Consider the following 13,438-nt stretch of genomic DNA (forward strand, 5'->3'; position numbering starts at 1 on the left):
ATCATATTTATTTATTCAATCTATCGGATTATCATTATTGACTCATCAACTACCTTGAGTGGATTAATATTTTTTTTAATGTATAGATATAAATATTATTATATATTAAAAGCTTATAGAGATCCAGTTAAAAGCAGTACTTTTGGCCAATATGTAGTGTTCTAATTTATGCGATAGGAACTTTTTGTATTTATTATGCAGACATACCGTAAAGAGGCCTTCATTTTACAGGAATGAAGAACATTTTATGAAATGGTCACTGCTGAGATAATAAGGATAGTTTTCATAAGGAATCATAAGCTTTTTTTACCCAGATATATTTATACGGTCACTAATGTTATCTTTTTTAAAACGAAACAACCCTAAGATGAATTATGAGATCATCATACTATAAATCACAGACTAAAAAAGTAAAGGTGTTCATGGACGTTTATCCTTGAAAATATTGATATTAGGCTGATAACAGGCTCCCTATTTACTTTGAATGCCAGATCAGATCGCATAACATGAATTCTTGTGTAACAACTATTTCAGATTCAGAATCAATCATTGAAGTTGCCAGAATAAAAAGAATTCTACTATTCAGATTATTGGCTAGTCGACTAGTTGTATATAAACACAACTACATTGTTTTGAAAATCAGAATTATTAGTATTAGTGTGGACTAAATTCAGAATTCCCTTCTTAGCTATAAGCAAAGATGGATGATAGTTAGCAGTTGAATCCGGGACACGCGTTTCGTCAACTGGATATACTTGCATTCCAGAGTTGATGTCCACTCTGGGACTGGAACCCAGTGCCATTCTCTTTAAACGCCATCGCACTTATCATTTAGCTCCTGAGTCCTGATAGGCTTCGAGTCCTGGAGTGAACATCAACTCTGGAATCTAATTGCATCCAGCTGACGAGTCACAAATGGGACTAAACGCGCGTACTGGATTACAATGCCAGGTACCATCCATCTTCGCTCACAAGGCTTGTGACGTAAGGCAATATCGAGGCAATACGCACAGTATGCATATATGCCAATAAATAAGTGATCACCTGAGGTCCTAAGCATCAATGGGAAGATTCGGGTAAACAATATTAAGTGAATTTTCCTTCTTAGTTATTAATGATTTGTCCACTTAAGTACATTATCTATTGAATTATTGTTCACGTCAATATTTTCTTATTAGAAACGTTAAGGCAGAATACAGTTTCTTTGTTTTACTATCACAATGGTTAGATTGAGGTAAGATTTTTCAGTTCTGACAATGTCTCGATAATATTTATCATATAAATACGAGTATATTTAATCAATAGGGTCTAAAATTGTCATATCTTGTGACCTGGGTGCTCTATTAATTTATAACGTAATGATTCTGTCAATTAGAGGGCAGTGAATTATCGGTCGAACCAATGACACATGAAACCGGTACAAGCAGTCTAGAGTCCTTATCCGTCCTGTTTCCTGCCTAGCCCAGCCAATTAAGTTCAGAACACCAATAACAGCCTCTGCAATATGAATCATTTATTTCAAACATACTAGGTTTGTATGCCACCGGATAGAATACATCGTACCATAAAATAGGAAATAATATTTGTACAAGATTCAGACAAATGCGTCTGTGAATAAGGGGGATAGTAATTGATATACAGGGTATAATTCAAGAATGGTAAATCGTATAATAATAGTTCATAGGTCAAAACAAAGCTTATAATGATAGGAACATGAATATGAATAGTTTAGTTATTTAACTATTATACAATAAAATATACATATAGTATTGATCCATACATGGATCCCAAAAGTTACTATTCATTATTCTTATCGGGATATTAACAAAGCTAAAACAATATATATTTATTATTTACATAGTAATATAGTACAAAATATAATAAACAAAATTACTATATAAATGAAATAGTAGTATAAATTATTAATGACATAATAGACATCAGCATAGAACAGAACTAATGAATATACCATTATGTTAGATTGATTTAGTTTCATCAAAAGTTAAATTATTTTCATATAAATTCTTAATTATTATATAAATAAAAAGATGTTTAAATATGGTGACAATTTATATATATAAATATTCAATAATTAATATAAACAAAAATTGGTTATATTCATTGATTCAATGAAAATTACAAATTACATAAAATGCCGGTTAATACAAATTTTCATTATTATTTAATTGAAATGTCTTTCAATAGAGTGGACTTAATTCATCTAAATTAATTTGGATATTTTTTTTGTTTTTTTTTAAAAAAATAATAATACTACTAAATGATTCACTTGGAATAATGAATAAAAAACTGATTATAGTATTAAGTATACTTATACTCATTCTCAGCTGTTGTTATTTTGAAGTAAGTTATTTGTTATGAATGGTTGTATCTTTGATTTAATGATCCTAATATGATTAAATTACTTAACATGATCCCTTTCTTTGTTTTTATTTTTGTTTTGTTTTTTTTTGGGGGGGGGAAGGTGAAATTCTGTAAACATTTATCACAAATTACATTATAAACTAATGACTAATAGATTACATTTTGTATTCTGTATTACATAATGAATTTAAATAACCGTTGAAAATTAGGGAGTACTATACAGATGTTTTATTCTGATATGAGATTTCTCAACAGTGCACAATTACGATCCTACCAGGGGTTGAACTCGGGACATTCAAATCTTGCGACATGTGCTTATCTTCAATTCAGCATATAATGATGAACATTTCTAACTTGAATCAATTCATGATAGTGAGAACTCATCTACAGGTGCCTTCATATCTTTATATTTAAGGAGTGATGTATTAAGAGAGAAATAGAATGATGCTAAATGATGACTTAAATTGATTTTGTCCAAGTCTCTATAATTCCGTAAATGGAAAATAAACTATAATCATATGTTGGATATATATTTGTAACAACTATTTGTTGCAACACGGAAAGCTGCAAAGATGAGAAAAAGGAAACATTTAAATTAAATATCGTATAATAACAATTCATTGTAAGCAGTTGTTAACTAACATGGATTTTGTAATTCATAGATTATTATTAGAAAAAAAAGTTAGGCTTAAAACAGACTGTTTTTCCAAGACTTATCTGATCAGGATTGTAGTAATTTGTTAAAATCAACAACTTAAAGTTAAATAATTAGTCCAACTTGAGTTTCATATTTTTATTTCACTAATTAATCTTTCTATCTCTTGACAAAAATTAAGTTCAGACAAAATAAACTTATTAATTTACTGAAAAAAGTTATTTCAGATAAATAAGCATACATTTGAACAAAGGAGTTCTAGTGAGAAGCGGTAACTAGTGGAGTTCAACCGGGTCTGTTGTGAGATAGTAACTCACTGAAGACAATGGTGGACGGTTGCTCAATTTCGTGGATTGGTTGAAGTTGGACATCAACATCGTTGGATGCCGGCTCAGTGGTCTAAAAGTTAAGCGTTCGCATGCGAGACTGAAGGTACTAGGTTCCAATCTCGCGATGCGGGATTGTGGATGCGCACTGCTAAGAAGTCCCATACTAGAACAAGACGGCCATCCAGTGCTTCCAAGTTTCCCTGATGGTCTAGCTTTAATTGACTCATGAATTCAACTATTAAAAGAATATTCACTGAATCTGAAACAATAACTAATCACCGTGCTGTTATTTCATATCTATTACTTTGTCAATAAAGTATGTTATAAGTATTTACTATATATGTAGCGTCTTTTGTATAATGTTTTATGGATCAATTAAATTTTCGCACTTCTCAAACTTGCAATTCTGATAAATGTCAATATTACTAACTAGTAAGTTTATGCTGTGTAATGTAATGGACATATTACCATGAGCGACACTGAAATGTTTAAATCTGGTACTTAAAAGAAGCATACGTGTTTTTGGGGATAAAGGATATCGAACCGCAAAGTTTGGTATATTATTGAGAAGATTTGTAACCTTGGTTACTTTATTTTATGGAGCTAAGACTTCAAATAGATACAAGACCTTATGGAATATTTAGTGGTTGAAATTTCTTTAAAGAATCATAAAAATGACATATACAGCTGTCCGGTTATAGTATTTCAGCCATAAAACCTTTAAATCAAATGTTACATTTTAATAATTAGTACGAATTTCAAAAGTAACACATATATAATATTTCTTTATGTTTCGAGATTAATCATCTGAAGTCAGTTCGTATAATGTAGTTTGAAATAACTAATTTCTAATATCATAAGTTGAATATCATTTTATATAGAAAATGTTTGTTCTATCTTACTTAGAATACCGTAGAAAAACTCTTAGGTGACAAACAATTAACTAATGGACACATTTCAATATACATTTGTGAGCGTAATGAGACCAATTTAATATTATTTGAACAAAACTATTCAGTAACTTATTAGTCAATGAAAATCCTGTACCATAGTTCTAAAAGAAACATCAGAATACAACTGGTTACCAACTTCTACTAAATGATTGATAATGGTGTATTCCTGGGAACAGTTTATATGTTGTGTAATAAACTTATCATCTTACAGTGTTGTTTCTTTAAAAAATAGAGTTGTTTAAGTCATATATAAAGGTGTTTTGAGGATTTAAAGTTTTGATTAATTGTAAAAAGTATTTTTGTAACCTACATCTTTATGGTTATCTATATCAATGTACTCTCTCTTTGCATTGATAATATCCGACATATTAATCTATAAGGATGAGTAAAATTAAGTTTTTGTGTTTCCTCAATTATTGGTTTCCGTTAATAATAAATATATTATTTGTCCCAATTAGTAGAAAATTTGTATTTCTGACGTTTTGTGACATAATGTAAGCCACTTCTTCAGAATAGACAACAACTTAACACAAGTTTAAATAATACAAAGGAAACATACTTGTGCTAATTTAATTCACGCATTTGTTTACTCTGAAGAAGTAGCTTACAAGAAGTCACGAAACGTCAGAAATACAATTTTTCTACTCATTGGGATATCAAAAAAGTTTATTATTAACTCTCTATTCAATGCTCAATCTGTGTGAAGGCATCAAGTCCATCCTTGGCATTGATACTTATTTGGTTTCTGTTATTTAATAAAAAAATGTAATTTATAGTGTCTATTTCAATTTTAGACTGCTTCCGTTAAAAATGATGATGATAATGATTATGTGGATACTTCTGATTCTAGTGAAGTTACAAATACTTTAGAATATGAAGAAAGAGAAGATGGAGTAGGTGAACAAGACAATGTTACAGAAGAAATAGCTTTTAATTCGAAGGAATCATACAATTCTTTGGGTGAGATTTTATTGTTCTATCCAATTTAATTATGAATAGCGTAAAAATCACCATGTACAATAGACCACTAAGAAATGAACTATAAACAATGAAATCAAATCGTTATGAAGAAATAAAGGATAGAAACCATACATTTAGCACATTAATTAATAAAGTAGTATACACTAAGAGATATAACTCAAATAATAACACAGTTAAAATAGATTTTGTTCATTTCTATTGTTCTCCTTATTGATATGAAGAATACAACAGAACGCTCCAGTAGGAGTTTTGGTGAATACTGTTCCGAGTAATTCTTGATAATATATCAATTCACAGGGTTTTGAGACTTTTAAGATTGTAAATTGTAAGACATCATGAGCCGAAGGGTTTCAATCCATTCTGATTATCTTTCATTTCACTAGCCTTCATCATGAACTAACTACCCGTACTTATCTTGAAAGCATGGTAGCCAATAGGATGGCATTCATAGAATATGATCAAGATACTGAAGCCTGTCTTTCAAAATAGTACAACTATTAAAATTCCCAACTTCATCATGTTAGAATACATGTTGATGAACCCTACATATAATATGGTTAGATCACCACTTGTAAGTAGTCCTTTGAGGCAACCTATGATCAAACGCAGAAAGTTATCAGACATCCTCAGCTTATAAAAGGCAAGTTTCATAACCGTATAGCATCTGTGCTAACACCAACACATTTCACAGCCAGATTGATATTGAAACAGCACAAATGAAGAACAAGATCGGTATGAAATAAGTTAGAAACCATTAGTATATATTTTGTTTAGTTTTTTTGAAGGTATCATTACTGGTGAAATCAATGAGAAACTGTCAGATAAAACAACTCGTTCTAACCTCACTGCTGTTTTGAAACAATAAAAATAATACGTTGTATCCCTTCATTGTTCAGTAGGTCGTAAATGGCTTAGATGTAGAGAAACCTCGGTATTTTCTACCCGCAACATGTGTGATAATGTCTAAGCAACTGGAATTTAGTAAAATATGACTCCAGATTTGAGCAACAAAGCAGCATCCTCCCATTAAGTCAGGCACTTGAGAGTTTTACATAATCTGTGTATAATCAAAGAAGTCAGCAGTTTATACATTGAACATAACAGATATATCTTGATTACTGCGTCGTGTAATTCATTTTTTAAGAAAACTTACACAAACGGTTAATCCAGGAAGAGGTCACTCATAGCGTACCACATTTTTCAAGGATCCTGTTTAGATCTTTAACCAGAATTTCATGAATGGCCTAGAGGAAAGACCAGAGGTAAAACTTTTGGTCCCCATAACAGATAATGTTTGAAAAACCTGACTATACTCTTGATCCTTACTTCTTGAGGTAGCCAGCAATGGTTTGTACTTCTCTGCTGTTGTTATATCGGACTAAGCCCTTGACGAATCTACCTATATTACCCCCTGATTACATACTTTTTGTTGAAATATGACTAGTGATGGAATTTCTAACAAGTGTTTCGTCTTACTTAGGACTCATCAGCCAGGCAGATTGGCTTCCAGCTGTTGACGTTCACATGAAAACCCGAACCTACTATCTATTGCTTTGAACATCAACGGATTATCCACTAAGCCGTTGAGTCCAGATAAACATTGACTTGTTTGACAAGTTTCAAGTTATTAGAAGGGATTTTTATTTTTGTTACCGGTATTCAGCACTCCAGCTGGTCAATGCAGTGATAACGATCTAAATTCAGAATAAACCTTTTTTACAGTATTATCTTAGCTACATCTCATCAATTTTCTTAATTGTATGTTGTTTGTTGCAAAGGATATCAATGCAAACAATTGACTGAGCGCAAATTTATGCGTTTGTTTTGAGTTATCTGAATACCATTAAGATAAGTAACTATTAAATGTTTTGAACTAACCACTTGGTGTTTGAAAATTAAATACTTAAATTGTTGAACTTTAATTCTAATACCATCAAATCATAACGGTTCATTTAACTGGTTTGTTAACATAAAATAGTAAGTAATTAGGACTTATTTCTTCTGTTCAAAATGGTACAGGCTAATCTCAACTGTTATATTAAATGATATAGAGAAATATATTTAATCAGTGTAAAGTAAAATATGTTTAAATGTTTTTTTTTTAAATTTCAGCTGATGAACAAGCTCAGTTAGAATCATTAAACAGAAATCAGTAAGTTATTTATTGGATTATTGTAATTAAATACTTCAGAAAGTGGTATCAATGGGTTGTAGTGAAATGTTTCTTCACGACAGTGTGATTTACCTAAAATAATCATTTCAACCTTGATCAGTGTTCAAAGATGATACTTACATTAGTCCTAGTGATCAACACTTTTTATCTTAGACGTTATCATCACTCGTTTGTTCCTTCTTCATTCTTTACTTTTACATATTCATCAAGTGACCAATTATCCTTGACATTAAACAACTTGATAACCTTAAGTAAAACTGTATATCTTGAATAAAAATGACATCACCATATGGAAAGTTTTCTTCGTTGAATTATTTTAATTGTTTTCTTATTTTACAATGGGTTTCTTCCGTCGTTATAATGATTTTTATTAATGGCTTGTAGTTTATTCCAAAATGATCATTTCATTCTGCTTGTTTGTTTTTTGTGTATTTTTGAATTGTCAAAAGGGGTTTGTGGAGATTTCAGTAATTTTATGGTTGAATTCACGAGTCAATTGAAGCTAAACCACCATGAAAAACCTTAAAGCACTGGACGACCGTTTCGTCCTATTGTCGGAATCCTCAGCAGTGTGCATCCACGATCCCGCCCCACGAGATTCGAACCCAGGACCTATCAGTCTCAATTTCGTGAATTGGTTGAAGTTAGACAATAACACAGTTGGATGCCGGTTCAGTGATCTAGAGGTTAAGTACTCGCATGTGAGACTGATAGGTCCTGGGTTCGAATCTTGCGAGGCGGGATCGTGGATGCACACTGCTGAGGATTCCGACAATAGGACGAAACGGCCGTCCAGGGCTTCCAGGTTTTTCATGGTGGTCTTGCTTCAGTTGACTCATAATCTCAACTATATAAAATTACTAAAATCTCCACAAAACCCCCTTCTGATAATTGTTAATTATTACTCACTAGTTATTACTCTAATAAAACCTTTGGTGGTTAATATAGGAAGTTTAAATGTGCTCCTAAAACATTTTATATAAATTTGAAGAGGTGATTTCACGAATCATATCTAAACAACAGGGTTTATATTCATATTTCTATAAACTGTGTAGTTTTTTTAATCACACATATGTGAAGTGGGAAAGATTTTTAGTTAAAATTGTTGTAGTTGATACATTTAGTATAACAGTCGAGTCTCAAATGTGGATGATATATGCTATTGAGGCAAAAGTGATGAGTCTTCATTTTACAAATATATAATATCAAGAATCCCTTCTAAAGATTTGGAATGTTAGGCTATTCAACACTTTGAAATTATGTCACTAAATGAATTCAGTATGAGATGAGAAAAAAATTTATTGAAAGTATCTTTCTACGAGAATAACCTTTGGTAGTCATCAGAAACTAGCTGGTTGGTTCATGAAGATTTTCTGAATCTTTTATAACATAAGTAGATCTAGTCTACAATTGACATACCTACTAGCTATATTGATGATGATACACGGGTTTGCAAAAAGTAGTTGCTTCTAATAACAATAATTTTACTTTTAATGAAAGAGATCTGGGGTTAGTTGAAAAAAGTCAACTTCATATGCTGTGTTTAATTATGGCAGGTATACTAATGAATTGAAATTCAATGAAATCCAAACTTCATAAATGTTAATTTCAGAATTTTTCGCTATAAATGGGAGATTGAATGATAAGTTTTGAAAGCTTGTATGATGTAAGTATGAATAAAATAGAAATATTAGTCTAGTTTACGTTTGAAATGTGGTAGATTTATTTCCCCTTTACAACTCAAAACTAATGGTACTGACGAAATGTTTGTTAATTGTCAGTTTTTTTATACTCTGGTTTCTGATTTTAATTATCGATGGATATATATATGTATACCTTTGTGGGCCAGGGTAATTTTGCATTGGTTTTCAGGAGAACCAGACACCATTCAGACTTTCATGTGACAACCCAAACAGTACAGCTCAATCCCGCCTCACAGAAGAACCAGAAACAATATAGGCTTCAACGCTACAATCTGAATAGTACAGCTCAATCCTGTGGCGCAACCACATAGGTACCAAGCATCCCGATGGACCATTTGCACCATTTATATACGCATTCATATCACATGTATGATTATCCCGATTAATGATCGCTTAAACCAATTATGCACAGCATGAACAGGCCAAAGTTGACCCGTTCTGCTTACACGACAGTCAAACTCATTATTGTTATCAATGGCGACATGCCTTACAATGTTCCAATGACAATGGCCCTTGAGAACATTGAAAAGCAACCACCAGTATGAATGAAATCGGTTTACCAGCAAACCAGTTTTGCACATGAACAGTCAGCAAAACTTGCCAAAGTAATTCCAAACCATCCACAATGTCAATGGAGAACCTTCAGTCTCATATGAGACCTTCAGCTCTACATGGCAATATAGCTTATGCTGTATACAACACATATGTAGGGTAGTAAACGAAATAACCCAGCCTGAAGCGTTAGGGCATAAAGAACGCTTAAAACCCGTTGTCTCATGTCGGAATACTACTACAAGACTATCAAGATTATCTTTATCGCATCTGCGAAATTTTCATTTCCCGGACTTTTCAGACCCTGAGTTAGGGGTAGTGAAACCTAATAAAGCACTACTTATATTAGTGGCTAGATCTCATTTTTAGCAAAATATAAGTACCAAAACACAATCTTAAATACGAAATGGGAATGAATTTAGATTTTTAGATACCTTTATAAGAACGAATTCAGTGTCTGATGAGGTTCTTTTCTAATATGCACATCTTTACGAAATCATATGAGGTTACAGATTGGTGATAATGATGAGCTTTGAACCATATAAAACCTAGATGTCAATCACCTCATCAGCTATGTCTATTATCTGAAACTAAACACAACTAAAGAGTTAAGTATATTTCGAGAAATAAAACATTTTTCTTCCAGAATCTATATTTTTCCTCTCTTTACAGGTTCGAGATTGAAACAAACGACTCAGACGATAATACAGAAATAATTACTGCTCTGCACATCAAATCGAGTAACTTTGAGAATGAAGATGGAATCGGTATTACAGAAAGTACTGAATCACAACCGTTACTAAACACGATAACTGAAGAAACCTTATCTTTGGTTACAACGGATAATAATCTAGGTGTTTTAAGTCTCAATACTGATGATCACATACCTTCCAGCCACTCTACTGATACAGATGAGAGTTTGTATTCTGATTATATACTAGAACCAAACGACATTGTCGAAATACCTAGTCAGTCGCAAGAGCACGTTAATGTAACGGAAGAAATCTTAGGGAACAAAAATGAAATTATTCTGGACAAACTTGAGGAACTTGAAGGGACTGATCAAAAATTAGATCAAACAACAATAGTACCAGAAGTACTAACTAATGAAATGAAAGTTTCATTGAATACAGACAAGCCTTCGTCAGAGTTATCCAAACAAGACATCCAAGTTACTGAAATTTTGGCTGATACAATCTCTCTAAGCACAACATTACAAAGTGATAGCAATACCAGTGCGCATGAGAAAACATCTATAATAAAACTTGTAAGTATCTCTACCAACCGTCAACCAGTTGAACGAACCTACGAAAGAAATGTCTTGATAGGTATGTTTGTTAATCTACTTTCTATAAAACCTGATATTTTAGTTATATATTCACTGCTTGTCTTACATTAGAAAATGTATTTTCCTTTAAAGGAATATAAACGACTATTATCTAAATATACTATTAATCAATTAGACTACTTTAATAACTGATTTTTCGACACATGAATTTCAAGTATTTTTTGGGTAATATTTTGGAACATATTATCAGTGCATTCCGGATTGAGAACTCCAATCGAGCTGTTAATTACATTAATCTGCGGTGAAATTTCCTCGAAATGATTCCTATTCTTCATACATCACTCGTCCTGATGGCCTCTATTAATTTACTCTTAACGTCGTACAATTTTCAGAAGATGATACGAAGCATTAACTAAAACCTAATATTGTACAGAGTAGATCATAAAGCCACAAGTACACAAAACGAATAATAACGGAAAAGTGAATTTGAATGAATGGACTTCAGAAGCACATATATGTAAGCAAGTTAATAAGACATCGAACAACCTAAGTAAATAACAATTATGCTAGTAAGAGGAATATGTATGTAGGCTCTAACACATGATCAAGCATAGGTGCTCATCCAAAAATGATCATAAACATACAAAGATATATACCGATTTTTACTAACTGAATGGCATTGTCTGTTTAATAATTTAATTGAAGGTCTTAATAAAATTAAATGTATGCGGACCCAAGTATAAGTGAGATGTTATAAGCCTTCGTAAGTTTTCATTCTTATTAAAACATTTTGAAAAAATCTAATAATTCAGATAGTATCCATCAGTTGACGTTAAACTAATAAGGAATTACTGGATCTGGATATTGCGAATGTAAAATCATACCAAATTATATAAAAAGTGATTTTCACTATGAACAGTATTACTGTAAATGATGGATGTCACTCATACATTTAGGCAGTAAACCATAAAAATAATTAATAATTGTCTAACTATATTTTATACTTTCCCAAAGAATCAGGAGATGAATATTTCTATAGTTCACAATTCTGGTACTTATTCACATCTGATGCCATATCTTAACTTTAAAACTTACTGACTAACCCTAATCTAAATATTATCTTCACTTCTTATTCATAACATGATTATAACATGTATATTAAGAGGGATTAATAATTATCTACATTAAAATTCTCACTTGTATTATAAATGAAGCACTTTACATTATTTTTCTAATGCCACTTACTACAATCAAATGCATTTTTTACGTCTGAATTTGAAAGTAATTTCCACTACAAATAAATGAGCGTTTCTATAAATTGTGACGGATTAGCTGAAGGATAGATAGATGCTACTATCTTCTAGGTTTAAACTTTTTAACATTAAACATGAAAGTGGATCTTTTAAACTTTCACGGATATATGTCTTGTTTTGTAGATGTAATAATTACGATGGTATGTACTTGTATGAAGTAAATGAGTATTATAAATCACTTGTATAAACCTAAGCTTATAGTGTAACTAACGACACCACGTTAGCCTGTTTTCTAGTGTTTATCCATAAAAACTGCTGATAGTCTTTCAGTAGTTTTGAAGAAAAGAACAAACGATCATGTTATTTTACCTTTGTTACTTTACCCCAGTAGTAATTAAAGAAGTTTCTCGCGAATAGTTTACAGACTATCATTCTGTCACAACAACGAAACTATTTCTGTCAAAAATCGTTCTTTTAAACAATAACTTCATAAAGTCTTAAAGTTGTACTCTTCGACTAAATTAATTTACTATATATGAGAATATTTATTTTTGTCTGAGTTATAACAACTAGAGTGACCACTATATTCTAAATAATATCATTTGATATATAGTTGAAATCATGAGTCAATTGTTTAGATTCTACTTGATACTGTCCTGAACATCAATGGAAAGATCCATAAATAGGTATTTTTTCAACTATAGATGATATCTGATAAAAAAGCTTCATTTTTCCAACATCATCTCCGATTTTTTTTGACCTTATGACTTTATGCCTGTAACGTGGTAATAACAGCATATTTAAGTTATTGAGGTAATAATAGGAAGCCTTATTTTGGAGAACAAGACTTTATGACTATTAGATCGATTTTCGTAGAATTTGTATATAGCTGACGCGTAAACTCGTAATCGCTGTTACATTTCTTATTTAATTTTGTAACTAACCCTGTAATATCAGTGAAATGGCATACGTACATATATTTTGTATAAATAACATATAGTAAGGCATTACAAGGTCATATAGATTGATGAAAATAGCCAACTTTGATTGTATATACGAATATTATATGAAGCTGATAAACCTACGAAATAAATGATAATAGTGTTCGAACACACGATTAGTTTTATTTAATTAAAACAATTTATATGATGATTGATTTAACCCTTTTT

General features: G+C 31.4%; 1 protein-coding gene across 1 annotated transcript in view; it reads left to right on the forward strand.

Annotated features, from left to right (window-relative positions):
• Positions 1-1,220: 1,220 nt before the first annotated feature.
• Positions 1,221-13,438, forward strand: part of Smp_180810 (putative kunitz-type protease inhibitor) — a gene marked incomplete at both ends in the record, with an annotated part of 56,072 nt that continues 43,854 nt past the window's right edge. Inside the window, 4 exons of the mRNA XM_018794215.1 lie at positions 1,221-1,223; positions 5,114-5,279; positions 7,413-7,452; positions 10,401-11,056. Coding sequence (XP_018648650.1) covers positions 1,221-1,223; positions 5,114-5,279; positions 7,413-7,452; positions 10,401-11,056 — 865 coding nt within the window. The remainder of the gene's footprint in view (positions 1,224-5,113; positions 5,280-7,412; positions 7,453-10,400; positions 11,057-13,438) is intronic.

This window comes from Schistosoma mansoni, chromosome 1 (assembly GCF_000237925.1).
Source record: "Schistosoma mansoni strain Puerto Rico chromosome 1, complete genome".
Taxonomy (NCBI): domain Eukaryota; kingdom Metazoa; phylum Platyhelminthes; class Trematoda; order Strigeidida; family Schistosomatidae; genus Schistosoma; species Schistosoma mansoni.